The 15,450-nt window shown below is 40.9% G+C and overlaps 1 protein-coding gene across 1 annotated transcript; it reads right to left on the bottom strand.

The window, feature by feature from the left end:
• Positions 1–1,079: 1,079 nt before the first annotated feature.
• Positions 1,080–13,418, bottom strand: cpa5 (carboxypeptidase A5). Its single transcript, XM_024380073.1, has 11 exons — positions 13,314–13,418; positions 12,513–12,594; positions 4,804–4,938; positions 4,385–4,486; positions 3,491–3,592; positions 3,157–3,258; positions 2,954–3,064; positions 2,478–2,568; positions 1,839–2,038; positions 1,585–1,669; positions 1,080–1,361 (listed from the first exon to the last, which is right to left on the bottom strand). The coding sequence occupies exons 1-11, from the start codon at positions 13,379–13,381 to the stop codon at positions 1,174–1,176; spliced, it is 1,266 nt and encodes a 421-aa protein (XP_024235841.1). The 5' UTR covers positions 13,382–13,418; the 3' UTR covers positions 1,080–1,173.
• Positions 13,419–15,450: the final 2,032 nt, after the last annotated feature.

Below are 15,450 nucleotides of genomic sequence, written 5' to 3'. Positions count from 1 at the left end.
TGTCGTCCGCAAACTTGATGATTGAGTTGGAGGAGTGCGTGGCCACGCAGTCGTGGGTGAACAGGGAGTACAGGAGAGGGCTCAGAACGCACCCTTGTGGGGCCCCAGTGTTGAGGATCAGCGGGGTGGAGATGTTGTTGCCTACCCTCACAACCTGGGGGCAGCCCGTCAGGAAGTCCAGTACCCAGTTGCACAGGGCGGGGTCGAGACCCAGGGTCTCGAGCTTGATGACGAGCTTGGAGGGTACTATGGTGTTAAATGCCGAGCTGTAGTCGATGAACAGCAGGAGGAAAGGAGATGAGGAATAAGTCAACAAAGACTGTGTTTACACAGGCAGCCCAATTCAGATATTTTCCCACTCGTAATTGGTCTTTTCACCAATGAGACCAGTCTTTTGCCAATAATTGGGCAAAATATCAGAATTGGTCTGCTTGTGTCTCCTTTAAAGACATACATCTGTCACCGATTATTTGTAGTTTATCTAACAAGCTAACTAATACAAACCACCATACATGTACATTCAACCAGGTGAAATGTGTTTCCGATCGGTTAATCACACCCATTACCTTTCTAAACCACATGACCTGGGCAATCCAGCTGAGCGTCTTTAAACCTTTGGTAGGCCGCAAGCCTTGGAGACAGAGAGACACCACAACTGCTTTATATGGCACACCACTCCCTAGAAATGTCCACATTTCCCACGCCCAAAAGGGTGCTTATTTTCATTGGGAAAACCATAACCAGTTTTCTAGCATGGGCACCCTATGTGAGAGATACACATAAACAACTTATGCAACCCAAAATTATACAACATATGAACTTTACATTTTTCGGAATCACTAAGTTGTCCAGTAGCAGTTCATGTCATCATTTGAGTTGGGAATATGAAGAATACAAAAATAGTTATCCTTACTTTAAAAAGTGTAGAATGGTGAAATTGAATGCTGTACTCTCTATGGACTAGTGTTCTTTTTTGTTGTAATACATTATAATGACCATGTTAAGACCTTCAACCATAACAACCTTTCTCTTTGCTTCATTTCAACATCACCTCAAGTAAAATGAAATAGAAGACAAAATCAGGTATAACAGTGGACATTTATTCCTCTGTTTGTGGCCTGTAAACAACCTTAGTGGATTCACAGTGTCCAGTAGGTTGTCATGGTCACTCCTCTAGTTGGTGTTGTCCTTGGTGTGCTCCATGATGGCCATCAGAGCCAGCCAAGTCTCCTTGGCAGTAGGGAGGATCTGATTGGCTGGCAGGATGAAACCATAGCGACCGGTGTCTCTCAGCTCGAAGGTATAGGAGTACTTGATGCCCTGGTTGTAGGTCCAGTCAACAGTGGTACCACTAGCCTGGTCTGGAAATGACAAGAAAGAAGGGAATAGACCATAGTTTCTGTTTTTAATTCACAGAGTATGTACCAGTATACAAACCATAAGATAAGAATATTGTAAAAACTTTGGTTAGGTTATACAGATGGGGTGTACTCATGTTGGTAGAATGAGCTGGACTACATTGGAATGGAATGGGATGGGAGCCATTAAAGCAGTGAACATTTTTAGCTGGTGTTTGACACTTACAGATGGTGTTGATGGTGCTGCCGTATCTGTAGGAGGTTCCGTACATGGAAGCCAGGTCAGTGATTGCCTTCATGGCCAGGTCGTGCTGTGACAAGATAATACTAGTCATGTAAAAGTACCATGCTCGCGTCACCCTTCCCCCGGTGAGGTCACATATGGTGCAGAATGCTGGCAGGGCACTCCCTAGTGGAACAAATGCCACAAGTTGTTACTAGACATGTCAAAGACAACTAGTTGATGGTTGCTAGACTCACCAGTTCACTCTGGTCCTTGCAGGGGGTACTGGTGTAACCGTAGGGGTAGAGGAGCATCTGGGAGTAGGAATGGATGGATACGAAGGCCTTCAGGTTGCCGTGAGACTTTACAAAGTCCACAATGGACTTGACCTCAGACTCAGAGTGAGCTTCGGGTCCGCGGTAAGTCTCAGAACAGGGACTGCCACTGGAGCCGAGTTCTACCAAAGACCAGAGAGGAGACAAATGGTAAAGAAAGATTAGTGCCCAACTAAACATTAACAGTAAAGTACTATCTCACCAAGGGCAAGGAGATACCATTTTAATTGACAAAAACTTTAGATTTGGTATCTTATTCAATTTGTGACCTCTGAATCTATTGCATTTGAATATAAAGTGTTTTATATTGCGGTAAGTCTCAGAACAGGGACTGCCACTGGAGCCGAGCTCTACCAAAGACCAGAGAGGAGACAAATGGTAAAGAAAGATTAGTGCCCAACTAAACATTAACAGTAAAATACTATCTCACCAAGGGCAAGGAGATACCATTTTAATTGACAAAAACTTTAGATTTGGTATCTTATTCAATTTGTGACCTCTGAATCTATTGCATTTGAATATAAAGTGTTTGCAACATTCAAGTGACAAGGAAAAGTATACCTCCAAAACCAGCATCCCAGTTCCTGTTGGGGTCAGTTCCAACACAGGAAGAGCCAGGGTTGGGCTTCCTGGTCTTACGCCACATACGGTTCTGTGGAAAATAAACAGTCATCGTGACTCATGGTTTGTTTGGTTTTGTCTAGTGCATAGCTGTGAGCAGCAGTTGATGATGTCAGAACAAAGTCAAATGACAAAGCAGGAAACAACACTGAAACACTTTGAAAGCAATATTAGATAGATGATATTTGGTAATAGAGATTCAGATCACGCATACATATGTAATATGTAGTTAGTAATCAAAGAGGATGACAGTGGCTGTTGTGTTCAACTCCCTAGTCTGATATGTGCCCTTTGACCTTGTAAAATAATCACTGAAAAAAGAAGAGGTCAATTGAAATGGAGAGATGACATTGTAATCAAAATTTGTGATCAACCTAGAAGTGTACGGGCATTTTCTATTGTGATGAGAGACTCACACTATTGTGAGTGTAGTAGTAGCCATCGGGGTTGGTCACAATCTCCAGGAAGATGTCCATCTTGTCCAGGATGGCGGTGAGAGCGGCGTCACGTCCGTAGTCGGTCACAATCTGGATATGGAAACAGAAGGTTAAAGTGATACATGTGTAGATGAAGAGAGGGGAAAGGTTTAAAGACTGTGGTGGAGAAAACACTGATGAACCTTCTTGGCGAACCAGGTGCCGCTAGCTTGAGTGATCCATTCCCTGGAATGGATTCCTGTGTCAAGCCAGATACCAGGTCTGTTGGTTCCACCAGTACTGAACTAGAAAAAAGAGACGAAGGGGGGTGTAAAGAACACCTACTACAATCCTCAAATACTGTAAACTTGATATACATTTAACATACAACCATGTAACATATAACATGTACCAAAAAATAGGGCCTCGTCCGGGATTAGGAAAAAACTACCTTCACTGACTTTTCACTTGTCATTTTACAAGTACTCTTTATAAGGCCATAGCAGATAAAACATGCCACTCTCGTCAGGAACTTACCTTGAGCACATTCAGGGTGCGTCCCTGGTAACTCTGGCCAATCACGATCTTGCTGACCAGATTGGGGTTCTCAGCCACAAGCATGTCCTGGAAACTATAGATCTGATGAGATAGATAGAGAAAGAGACAGAGACAGAAAGAGGTTGTTATTGTCAATTTGCGGTTGTTGACATAAGCTTTTCATGAATCCGTATGTTCTGCTTTTGAATGTTTTATGAACTCCTTATGTGAGGACACTTCAAATAAGGTGTTCCCCAAAATACTGTAGCTTTCAACAACAGAAAACAGTGTCTTGCATTGCTTACAGAATTCTTAGGTAGGTCTTACGATGACAGTATTAATGATGTCTCACTCAGTATGAGTTCAGAGTGATCATGTGAAATGGGCCAATTCTCCATGATACTTGTGTGATGAGTTGGTACTTACAGTTGAAGTCGGAAGTTTACATACTTAGGTTGGAGTCATTAAAACTAGTTTTTCAACCCCTCCACAAAATTCTTGTTAACAAACTATAGTTTTGGCAAGTCAGTTAAGACATCCACTTTGTGCCTGACACAAGTCATTTTTCCAACAATTGTTTACAGACAGATTATTTCACTTATAATTCACTGTATCACAATTCCAGTGGGTCAGAAGTTTACATACACTAAATATGTTTTAGGAATTGTAATTATGAGATTTCTGTAGTTTGAATTTGGCGCCCTCTATTTTCACTGGTAGTTGTCATATCGATCCCGTTACTGGGATTGCAGCCATAACAAGTTAAAATAAAGTGGTGATCCTAACTGGCCTAAAACAGGGCATTTTTACTAGGATTAAATGTCAGGAATTGTGAAAAACTGAGTTTAAATGTATTTGGCTAAGGTGTATGTAAACTTCAGACTTCAACTGTACATCAGCAATGTCATGGTAGTTGGAGTAGTCGTAGTCATCGGTGGTTCTGGGGGCAGCGGCACGTGCACTCAGCATCTGGTCCTGCTCCTCGTCCAACATAACCTGTGGGCATAACGGGGGTCAAAAGGTCACTACAAGGCTTTATAACACTCTACAATGATTTATAACACTATTATGAAACAATATGTAGTTATCCCATATGACTTACCCAAATCTCTTTTGATCATTGTAAGCACAGATAAAATTGAGCTTTTGCACATAATCTTATTTAGCCATCTTATTTATTTACTGTAAGTCATGACATGGATATACTATTTCAAGACATAGTAAAGACTGAAGTAATCTCCCAGAGCTCAGTCACTTCCTCCTCGTCTCCTACCCACCCCATAATTATATTGTGTGTGTCTGTATGATCCTACCTGTAGGTCCATGATCATGACGGAGTACGGAATGTCTTCAGTCTCCAGGAAGGCCTTGACGGTCTGCAGGCTGGTGAAGGGAACTCTGATGTCCACAGGAGTGGAGAGGTCAATGGGCTCCATCCACACATCCAGCTTGGAGAGAGGAGGGAGGAGAGAGAGCAGGAAGGAGAGAGAGCAGGAAGGAGGAGGACAGAAGACAAGTTGACATGTTAAGCCAACATAGCAAGCACTTTGAACAGCTATTGAAAAGGAAATGCATGGTCAAGTTAATATTTTTTATATTTTTAACCCATCCGTAGCTTTTTTGGTTTTTAAAGCTTTCTTGTTACATATACACACATTATATATATTACATTTCACATACTACATAAATGGTACTTTCATATACAGCATTCACCTGACAAAGATATATTTTACATACAGACAGTACATACATACATACATACAGCACATAAATATACATACACACATGTACAGTGGGGCAAAAAATTATTTAGTCAGCCACCAATTGTGCAAGTTCTCCAACTTAAAAAGATGAGAGAGGTACACTTCAACTATGACAGACAAAATGAGAAAAAAAATCCAGAAAGTCACATTGTAGGATTTTCAATGGCCCCGGTGGCAATAAATTAATAAAACCAAAAGCTTACCTTGACTTAGAAGAGTTCCAGTGTTGGATAGCCAGTTAGGTAACATAGCATCCCTCAATGTTTGAGCAAGGTGTTTGAGTAGGCTCAAATAGCTAGCTGCATTCGATAGCTAAGTAAGTGAAAGTGAAAGTTTTCATTTTTGAAGAAATACATTTGTTCAAAACTGTTCAACTACTGTCTTTCTCTCTCTTTGAGTCAACTACTCCACAACTTTTTATGCACTGTAGTGCTAGCTAGCTGTAGCATATGCTTTCAGTACTAGATTCATTCTCCGATCCTTTGATTGGGTGGACAACATGTCAGTTCATGCTGCAAGAACTCTGAGAAGTTGTCATAATTACTGTTTAAGTCTATGGAATGGGGTGAGAACCATAAGGTTTTCTATTGAAGTCAATGTATCCAGAGGAGGATGGAAACTAGCTGTCCTCCGGCTGCACTATGGTGTTACCCTATAGAGTGCTTTTGAGGCTACCGTAGACCTTCATTGCAAAACAGTGTGTTTGAATCGATTATTTGGTGACATCTGAATATATTTAGTATAGTTTTATCTAAAAAGGATAACTTTCACAATTTTCTAAAAATGAAATTCACTTAGGAGGATGGTCCTCCCCTTCCTCCTCTGAGGAGCCTCCACTGACATACATGCATGCATACATTCATTAGATTTTACTATGGTATACATTATATGTAGTGTTTTCAATTATACCATCACCGATCATGAGCTCTTTAATCCCACCCCTCAGCTACTGTCAGCCCATCCCACCGGTCACAGACCGTGGACCACCCTTGTTTGGTTTCCATTTGTCATACATTTTTCAAATATGGTGTGACATACGTTTTCAACCTGTAAAAAGTACAGGTGACCATTTGATGAATTGTTCAGCAGTCTTATGGCTTGAGGGTAGAAGCTGTTAAGAAGCCTTTTGGACCAAGACTTGGCCCTCCGGTATCGCTTGCCATGCGGTAGCAGAGAGAACATTCTATGACTTGGGTGACTGGAGTCTTTGACAATTTTTTGGGCCTTCCTCTGACACCGCCTGGTATATAGGTCCTGGACGGCAGGAAGCTTGACCCCAGTGATGTACTGGGCCATACACACACCCTCTGTAGCGCCTTGCAGTCAGATGCTGAGCAGTTGTCATACCAGGCGGCGATGCTCTCGATGATGTAGCTATAGAACTTTTTGTGGACCCATGGCAAATCTTTTCAGTCTCCTGAGGAAGACAAAGTGTTGTGCAAGTTCTCCCACTTAAAAATATGAGAGAGGCCTGTAATTTTCATCATAGGTACACTTCAATTATGACAGACAAAATGAGAGAAAAAAATCCAGAAAATCACATTGTAGGATTTTTAATGAATTTATTTGCAAATTATGGTGGAAAATAAGTATTTGGTCACCTACAAACAAGCAAGATTTCTGGCTCTCACAGACCTGTAACTTCTTCTTTAAGAGGCTCCTCTGTCCTCCACTTGTTACCTGTATTAATGGCACCTGTTTGAACTTGTTATCAGTATAAAAGACACCTGTCCTCAACCTCAAACAGTCACACTCCAAACTACACTATGGCCAAGACCAAAGAGCTGTCAAAGGACACCAGAAAACAAAATTGTAGACCTGCACCAGGCTGGGAAGACTGAATCTACAATAGGTAAGCAGCTTGGTTTGAAGAAATCAACTGTGGGAGCAATTATTAGGAAATGGAAGACATACAAGACCACTGATAATCTCCCTCGATCTGGGGCTCCACGCAAGATCTCACCCTGTGGGGTCAAAATGATCACAAGAACGGTGAGCAAAAATCCCAGAACCACACGGGGGGACCTAGCGAATGACCTGCAGAGAGTTGGGACCAAAGTAACAAAGCCTACCATCAGTAACACACTACGCCGCTAAGGACTCAAATCTTGCAGTGCCAGACGTGTCCCCCTGCTTAAGCCAGTACATGTCCAGGCCCATCTGAAGTTTGCTAGAGAGTTTTTGGATGATCCAGAAGAAGATTGGGAGAATGTCATATGGTCAGATGAAACCAAAATAGAACTTTTTGGTAAAAACTCAACTCGTCGTGTTTGGAGGACAAAGAATGCTGAGTTGCATCCAAAGAACACCATACCTACTGTGAAGCATGGGGGTGGAAACATCATGCTTTGGGGCTGTTTTTCTCCAAAGGGACCAGGATGACTGATCCGTGTAAAGGAAAGAATGAATGGGGCCAATGTATCGTGAGATTTTGAGTGAAAACCTCCTTCCATCAGCAAGGGCATTGAAGATGAAACGTGGCTGGGTCTTTCAGCATGACAATGATCCCAAACACACCACCCAGGCAACGAAGGAGTGGCTTCGTAAGAAGCATTTCAAGGTCCTGGAGTGGCCTAGCCAGTCTCTAGATCTCAACCCCATAGAAAATCTTTGGAGGGAGTTGAAAGTCTGTGTTGCCCAGCAACAGCCCCAAAACATTACTGCTCTAGAGGAGATCTGCATGGAGAAATGGGCCAAAATACCAGCAACAGTGTGTGAAAACCTTTTGAAGACTTACAGAAAACGTTTGACCTCTGTCATTGCCAACAAAGGGTATATAGTATTGAGATAAACTTTTGTTATTGACCAAATACTTCCACCATAATTTGCAAATAAATTCATAAAAAATCCTACAATGTGATTTTCTGGATTTTTTTTCCTAATGTGTCTGTCATAGTTGAAGTGTACCTATGATGAAAATTACAGGCCTCTCTCATCTTTTTAAGTGGCAGAACTTGCACAATTCGTGGCTGACTAAATACTTTTTTGCCCCACTGTACACCTTCTTTGCCGCTCAAACCTCTACTGTGCTGGGATTAAGATTACACTACCCTTCACAAAGAGAACTGTCCCGGGGCTCCCGGCAGCTTCTGCGGGATCGGTCGCGTTACCGCACTGGACGCCTCGCGGCGCCCATCTCCGACACTCCGGATTCGGGGATCTGAACCCGGCTCCCTTTCGATCGGCCGGGGGCAACGGAGGCCATCGCCCCCTCCCTTCCGAATGGTGTTCGCCCATCTCTTAGGACCGATTGACCCATGTTCAACTGCTGTTCACATGGAACCCTTCTCCACTTTGGCCTTCAAAGCTCTCGTTTGAATATTTGCTACTACCACCATTAATGTGCTTCTTCTTGAGCCACTCCTTTGTTGCCTTGGCCGTGTGTTTTGGGTCATTGTCATGTTGGAATACCCATCCACGACCCATTTTCAATGCCCTGGCTGAGGGAAGGAGGTTCTCACCCAAGATTTGACGGTACATGGCCCCGTCCATCGTCCCTTTGATGCAGTGAAGTTGTCCTGTCCCCTTAGCAGAAAAACACCTCCAAAGCATAATGTTTCCACCTCCATGTTTGATGGTGGGGATGGTGTTCTTGGGGTCATAGGCAGCATTCCTCCTCCTCCAAACACGGCGAGTTGAGTTGATGCCAAAGAGCTCCATTTTGGTCTCATCTGACCACAACACTTTCACCCAGTTGTCCTTTGAATCATTCAGATGTTCATTGGCAAACTTCAGACGGGCATGTATTTGTCCTTTCTTGAGCAGGTGGACCTTGCGGGCGCTGCAGGATTTCAGTCCTTCACGGCGTAGTGTGTTACCAATTGTTTTCTTGGTGACTATGTTCCCAGCTGCCTTGAGATCATTGACAAGATCCTCCTGTGTAGTTCTGGGCTGATTCCTCACCGATCTCATGATCATTGCAACTCCACGGGGTGAGATCTTGCATGGAGCCCCAGGCCGAGGGAGATTGACAGTTCTTTTGTGTTTCTTCCATTTGCGAATAATCGCACCAATTGTTGTCACCTTCTCACCAAGCTGCTTAACGATGGTCCTGTAGCCCATTCAAGCCTTGTGTAGGTCTACAATCTTGTCCCTGACATCCTTGGAGAGCTCTTTGGTCTTGGCCATGGTGGAGAGTTTGGAATCTGATTGAGTGGTTGCTTCTGTGGACAGGTGTCTTTTATACAGGTAACAAGCTGAGATTAGGAGCACTCCCTTTAAGAGTGTGCTCCTAATCTCAGCTCATTACCTGTATAAAAGACACCTGGGAGACAGAAATCTTTCTGATCAAGAGGGGGTCAAAAACGTATTTCCCTCATTAGAATACAAATCAATTTATAACATTTTTGACATGCGTTTTTCTGGATCATTTTGTTATTATTCTGTCTGTCACTGTTCAAATAAACCTACCATTAAAATTATAGACTGATCATTTCTTTGTCAGTGGGCAAATGTACAAAATCAGCAGGGGATTTTGCAACCTATATGGCACAGCTGTCAACATTTTTGTCCTCAAATGTAACTGGTATATTTGTCTATTTATGCCAATCTTTTTCAGACAATTTTTGTCTTTAATATATGGCAGACAAACCAGTTCCCTACATTCTCCCTCTTCCACTTGCCTCTTCCATTTTTATGGTAATACTGCAATCAGTTTGTTTGAACAAACATTCCCATATATTTTCAATAGCTGAATATGTGACTTAACTTCATAATATTTTTTATCAATCAGAATATTTGAGTTTAACCATAATATTTGTTGTAATATTTGTTCTGGTTTTTTCTGGAGGATAAATTTAAAATTGTAACCAGCTTTGTATCGCTTGTTTAAGAAAGGGTGGTAATTTGAACAAAGTTTTATTTTCAATTAATCTGAAATGAGAAGTTGCAAAAAGGCCATTTTTGAACAAAGGATGAGCCTTTCTTAGTAATCTACTGGAGAACCAGTTTGGGTTTAAGTATAATTTATGAATGTGTGAAGCTTTTAGTGAGAGGTCTAATGCTGTAATATTTCATCCTTTCAGCCCCCCAAACTCATATTCATTATATAAAAAGGCATGTTTAATTGTTTGGCTTAGCATTCCAAATAAAGCGAAATATTTTTTGCTCATATGATTTAAAAAACTAATCATCTGGAGTAGGCAGCACCATAAGTAAGTAAGTAAACTGTGATAGGACCAAATAGTTAATCAATGTGATTTATCCATAAATAGACAGGTATTTACCTTTCCATGGATGCATCATCTTGTCTATTTTTGCTAACTTTCTATTGAAATTGGTTGTGGTAAGTTTGTTTACATCTTTAGAGATAGGAATACCAAGCATGTCTACTTCACCATCAGCCCATTTATTAGTAAACTACAGGGCACAGTAGTGTAAAAATTTAAAGATCCCATACTTAATAAGGTACACATATCATGATTGGGTTTTAGTCCAGAGAGGCTAGAAAAGTGATCTTCAATGAGAACATACAGGGATCCAGATTGCGGACTTAAGAAGAAACTTGAGTTTTTGGCATACATTGACACTTTTGTTTTTTTCTAACCCCTTGATGTTCTTGTTGGATCTGATTTTAATAGCTAGCATTTCAATAGCCATAACAAATAGATATGGAGACAATGGACAGCCTTGTTTTACTCATCTTGACAGCTCAAATCTTTCTGAGAAGTAGTCATTATTTACTATTTTACAACTGTGGTTGCTATACAGTACATAACTTTAACCTCTACGGTCTGATATACTTCTACTGGTATACCACCAAACCCTGGGATTTTTCCAGAATGAAAATATTTAATTGCTTCAAGATGTTTATCCTCTGTAAGTTGGAATTGTAATATTTTTTAAATTTCACCTTTATTTAACTTCACACAGGTCTTTCTGTACATTTGTTAATTTTACATTATTATTATTAGGGGGAAAATCCATACAGTTAGCATCATTCAGTGGAGATGGAGGAGACTGAAAAGAAAACATATGCTTAAAATATTTAGCTTCCTCTTTCAAAATATAATTTGGTGAATCATGGATGACTCCGTCATTTGAAACGAGTTTCTGTCAATTCTTTTTGGTAGCATTTCTATGTTGAAGATGAAAGATTTAGTGCATTTTTCAAAATGTTCCGTCCAGTTAGCTTTATTTTTACAATAAATTACATTTCATCGTTCTTGAATAAGTTCTCATTTTAATCTAGTTCTAATTATTTTTGTTTTTCCTCTAACTTATTTTTGTGCCTCTATTGTACAATTGTTATTGCTATCTACCTCCACTGTTATTTCCTATTTTCTTTATTAGTCTAATCTCTTTTAATCAAAACTGTTTTTGTTTGAATGTTTGAGTATTGTAATGAATGGCCTCTAAAAGTACATTTGAAAATGTCCCATACAATAAGGGGATCTCCAGTACCTATGTTGTGCAGAAAAAAATCAAATGATGAATTATTTTGTGTTGGTTAAGAACAAATTGTCATCCAGTAGGTTTTGATTAAATTTCTAATATCCCCATCCCCATCATCATGGAAATTCTGTAAGAGTTATGTGGAGGCCAATTAGATGGTGGTCCGTTCCCATTCGGTCTTTGTACATTTTGATGCCAGCAGGAATGACACAAGGAAGTAGTCAAGATGGCTAGCTTGATTAAGCCTCCTCCATGTACTGTATATCTCACTAGGGCAGGGTTTTTTAGCCTCCATATATTCACTAGCTCTAATGTATCCATGATCTTCGTGATCTCCTTAATTGCATGAGGGTGATAGTTTGTAATGTCAATTCTTTTACGATCCTTTGAGGTATTTGTAACCGTATTATAATCTCCCACCATAATAATAGATGAATGTGTTACTTGTGAGCTCAATAGATTATTGTATATATTTTCACAGAAGTGTGGATCATCAATTGTTGGACCAGATTAATTAGCCAAATCTGTTTTTGGTCCAATAGCATGTTTAAAAGGATCCATCTTCCTTGAGGATCTGTTTGCACAATCGGATCAAAATGATTGTTAATTAACATTATCACCCCCTTTGAGTTTCTTTGCCCATGACCATGACAAACATATTATTTATCCCTCCAAGGCCTTGGACTAGTGAATTAATATGAATTCATATTGTGGTCATTGCAATGTTTGTCAAACTTCGTATTGAAATGGAAATGCCAATGCAGTAGGCTATAGCGTATTGAATGAGGTGGTGGGGTTAGATATATGTGGCTTCAGTGGTGGATATGATGATGATGATGAGGATCATTGTCATTGTCATGCCACACCTGGAGATGTTCCATCTCAGCCAGGTCCTTCAGGAGAGCGAGCTGGACCTCATCCTTCGCAGTGATACGAAGGACCTTGTCACTGTAAAGATAGGAGAACCATTCAGATTTGAACTATGCGTGAGTAAATGGTCCGAGAGGGAGGTTGGAGTTGAGAAAGGGAGAAGTTGAGTAGCATAGACTGTGGTGAAACGTCTGCTTAGCAACATAATGACTTACAGTTGGAGTCAACCTTGACCATAAGCTTTGTTTCCTCTCAACAGGTAAAATTGAGTAGCCATCTTTAATGATTAATCTGAATTTACTGAAAAGTAATAAAGCCTGACTGTCACACAGATTGAAAAAGCAACTCATGTCTACAGAATCACAGAGGCAAGCAGGACATATGTTTATACTACCCTTCCTATGGTTCAGTTAAGCAATAAGACCCGAGGGAGGGGGTGTGGTATATGGCCAATATACCACGGCTAAGGGCTGTTCTTATGCACAAAATATTGCGGAGTGCCTGGACACAACCCTTAGCCGTGATATATTGGCTATATACCACAAACCCCCAAGGTGCCTTATTGCTATTATAAACTGGTTACCAACGTAATTAGACCAGTAAAAATAAATGTTGTCATACCCCATGGTATACCGTCTGATACACTACGGCTTTCAGCCAATCAGAATTCAGGGCTCGAACCACCCAGTTTATAACAATCTTTATATAGCAACTACTGGTGATATATCAAACATGACACCAAATAGAATTGGACATATTCCCCAAAATGAGTACCAACCATTGGTGTATCCACTCACCCCTCAAATGTTTCCTTGCCGAAAATGGCCACAAACAGCACAGTCAAGACCAGCAGCCCCTTCATCATTGCCAATAGAGTAGAGACACACACCTTGGCCACCACCTTTTATGCCATGGTCCTGGTCACATGACCTTGCTTAAGGGGACTTGCGTATGATGCCTGCTGCTTTGCTTCCCATGCCAGCCAGGAGATCCTGGGAAATACCAGATGGGTCGTTTCTGTACCTTTGCCATCATTTGTTTTAGTTTGAGTTATCTAGAAAAATACATGTATTTATGAATAAATCTGAAACAAACATGTAGAGTGGGTATACTAGGCCTACAAGTTAAGGCATTTGACTTATGTGCTCAGTCCAGCTTTACACAAACAATAACTTTTAAGGCTTAATGAAGCCAGTATAAACCCTTTCTAAGGCCTATATAAATACTTCAGAAAGCAATCATAAGAAAATTCCAATGACATGTTATGAAGTGCGGCAAAAGGGCCACATTTGGCAAAGCACCAGATGTAGGCCAATGCATTTGTGTCAGCCTGTATTCAGGAAGTTGTGCTACAGTACTGCCTCGTTAGTGTCAGATTCAGCAACACTATAATTAGCGGAGTTAAATTAAAACAGAAAGTGCAACATAGTGAAATGGAACTGTTTTATGATAGTTAGGCTGCAGCCTGTGTCACAGCCGGCCTGATCGGGAGACCCATGAGGCGGCGCACAATTGGCCCAGCATCGTCCGGGTTAGGGGAGAATTTGGCTGGCCAGGATTTCATTGTCCCATCGCGCTCTAGCGACTCCTTGTGGTAGGCTGGGCGCATGCAAGCTGACTCTGGTTGCCAGCTGTGCGGTGTTTCCTCCGACACATTGGTGCGGCTGGCTTCTAGGTTAAGTGAGCAGTGTGTAAAGGAGCCGCGACTTTCGCCTCTCCCGAGTCCATAGGGCAGTTGCAGTGATGGGACAAGACTGTAACAACCAATTGGAAATCACGAAAAAGGGGTAAAGTACCAAAAATAAAATAGATACAGTGGCTGCTTGCTTTCAAAATATCACATCAAAATATTTTTCCTCATGTCAGATTGAATTGAAAGGTTCTATTTGGTGTCTACTGTAGGAACGCTGTAAGAGGTAGTAACATTCATTGTTTGCTGGGAAGGCAGTTTAATTAAGACAATTTGACAAACTGTTCGATTACCTTTAGGCTACGTTTGGTTGATATAGGCCCTCTCATTTGAGACCGAAACAGTATGCACTACCAGATCTCTCTGCCCTCCCTCTGTGCCCGTTCTAGAAAGGGTAACTGTAGTCTGTTTTATGCAATCGAGCTGATAACAAGAATGACAGATTAAAGATACTGTACATGTTGGTTTTTCCATATCTAGAAGTAAATCATTAACTTACAGACAGGCACACCCACAATACATTTGTCTAAAAGACAGCAATACATTTGTCAAGTAGCGTGACACATTACCTTATTTTGTCTAACAATATTTTGTTTTGAAGTTAATTTCTCTCTCACATGCAAGATTACTCTGCATACCAACTGGCAAAGACAGGGCATACAAAATCATGCCTGCATCGAAAGAAATTACATTTGAATTTATCATGAGTTTGATAAATTACACAAATCATCCCCTTATGATGATTTTATGATTATTTATACAGTTGCCTAGATACCCACCTGTTTTGCAGTTTGTCTGTAACACAGTTACACAAGGCCACAAGCTGTGAAACACCCAAGGCCTTCTTTTAAAAGGACAGCAAAACAGATGCACATGACGTAGGATGTCTCTAAACCACATCATTACTACATACTTCTTGCATCTGCATGATAAGTATGTGCAGGTTTAAGATTGGGAGGGATGGCTATATAGTAAATGTAGCTGCTATCCATGACTGTGTCAAGACTCAACCAATCAACCAGAGGGTCGATGTATAATCTGCATGACAGACACACTATTAATCTCTGTCATAAATGTGAAATGTGTTGCACATGACAGATACATTTCATAAGTGTTAATACCAAGTTGCTGCTCCTGTCTAGTATTTGGTCAAATATCCCCCCCAAAACTATCAGCATATACTGTAAGAGGACACATTTAATTGTAAATAGTATATACATTGACTGTAAACACTAACAACAATA

Source organism: Oncorhynchus tshawytscha, linkage group LG19, assembly GCF_018296145.1.
Source record: "Oncorhynchus tshawytscha isolate Ot180627B linkage group LG19, Otsh_v2.0, whole genome shotgun sequence".
NCBI lineage: Eukaryota > Metazoa > Chordata > Actinopteri > Salmoniformes > Salmonidae > Oncorhynchus > Oncorhynchus tshawytscha.
This window is presented reverse-complemented; position numbering and strand designations above follow the sequence as displayed.

Excerpts from the sequence above, each read along its gene's own strand:
- cpa5 (XM_024380073.1), bottom strand. The coding sequence starts at position 13,381 with ATGATGAAGGGGCTGCTGGTCTTGACTGTGCTGTTTGTGGCCATTTTC. Across the intron at positions 3,593-4,384 it reads ACTACCATGACATTGCTGAT|ATCTATAGTTTCCAGGACAT; the intron begins GTACAGTTGAAG and ends CTATCTCATCAG. Across the intron at positions 1,362-1,584 it reads CAGCACCATCAACACCATCT|ACCAGGCTAGTGGTACCACT; the intron begins GTAAGTGTCAAA and ends TGTCATTTCCAG.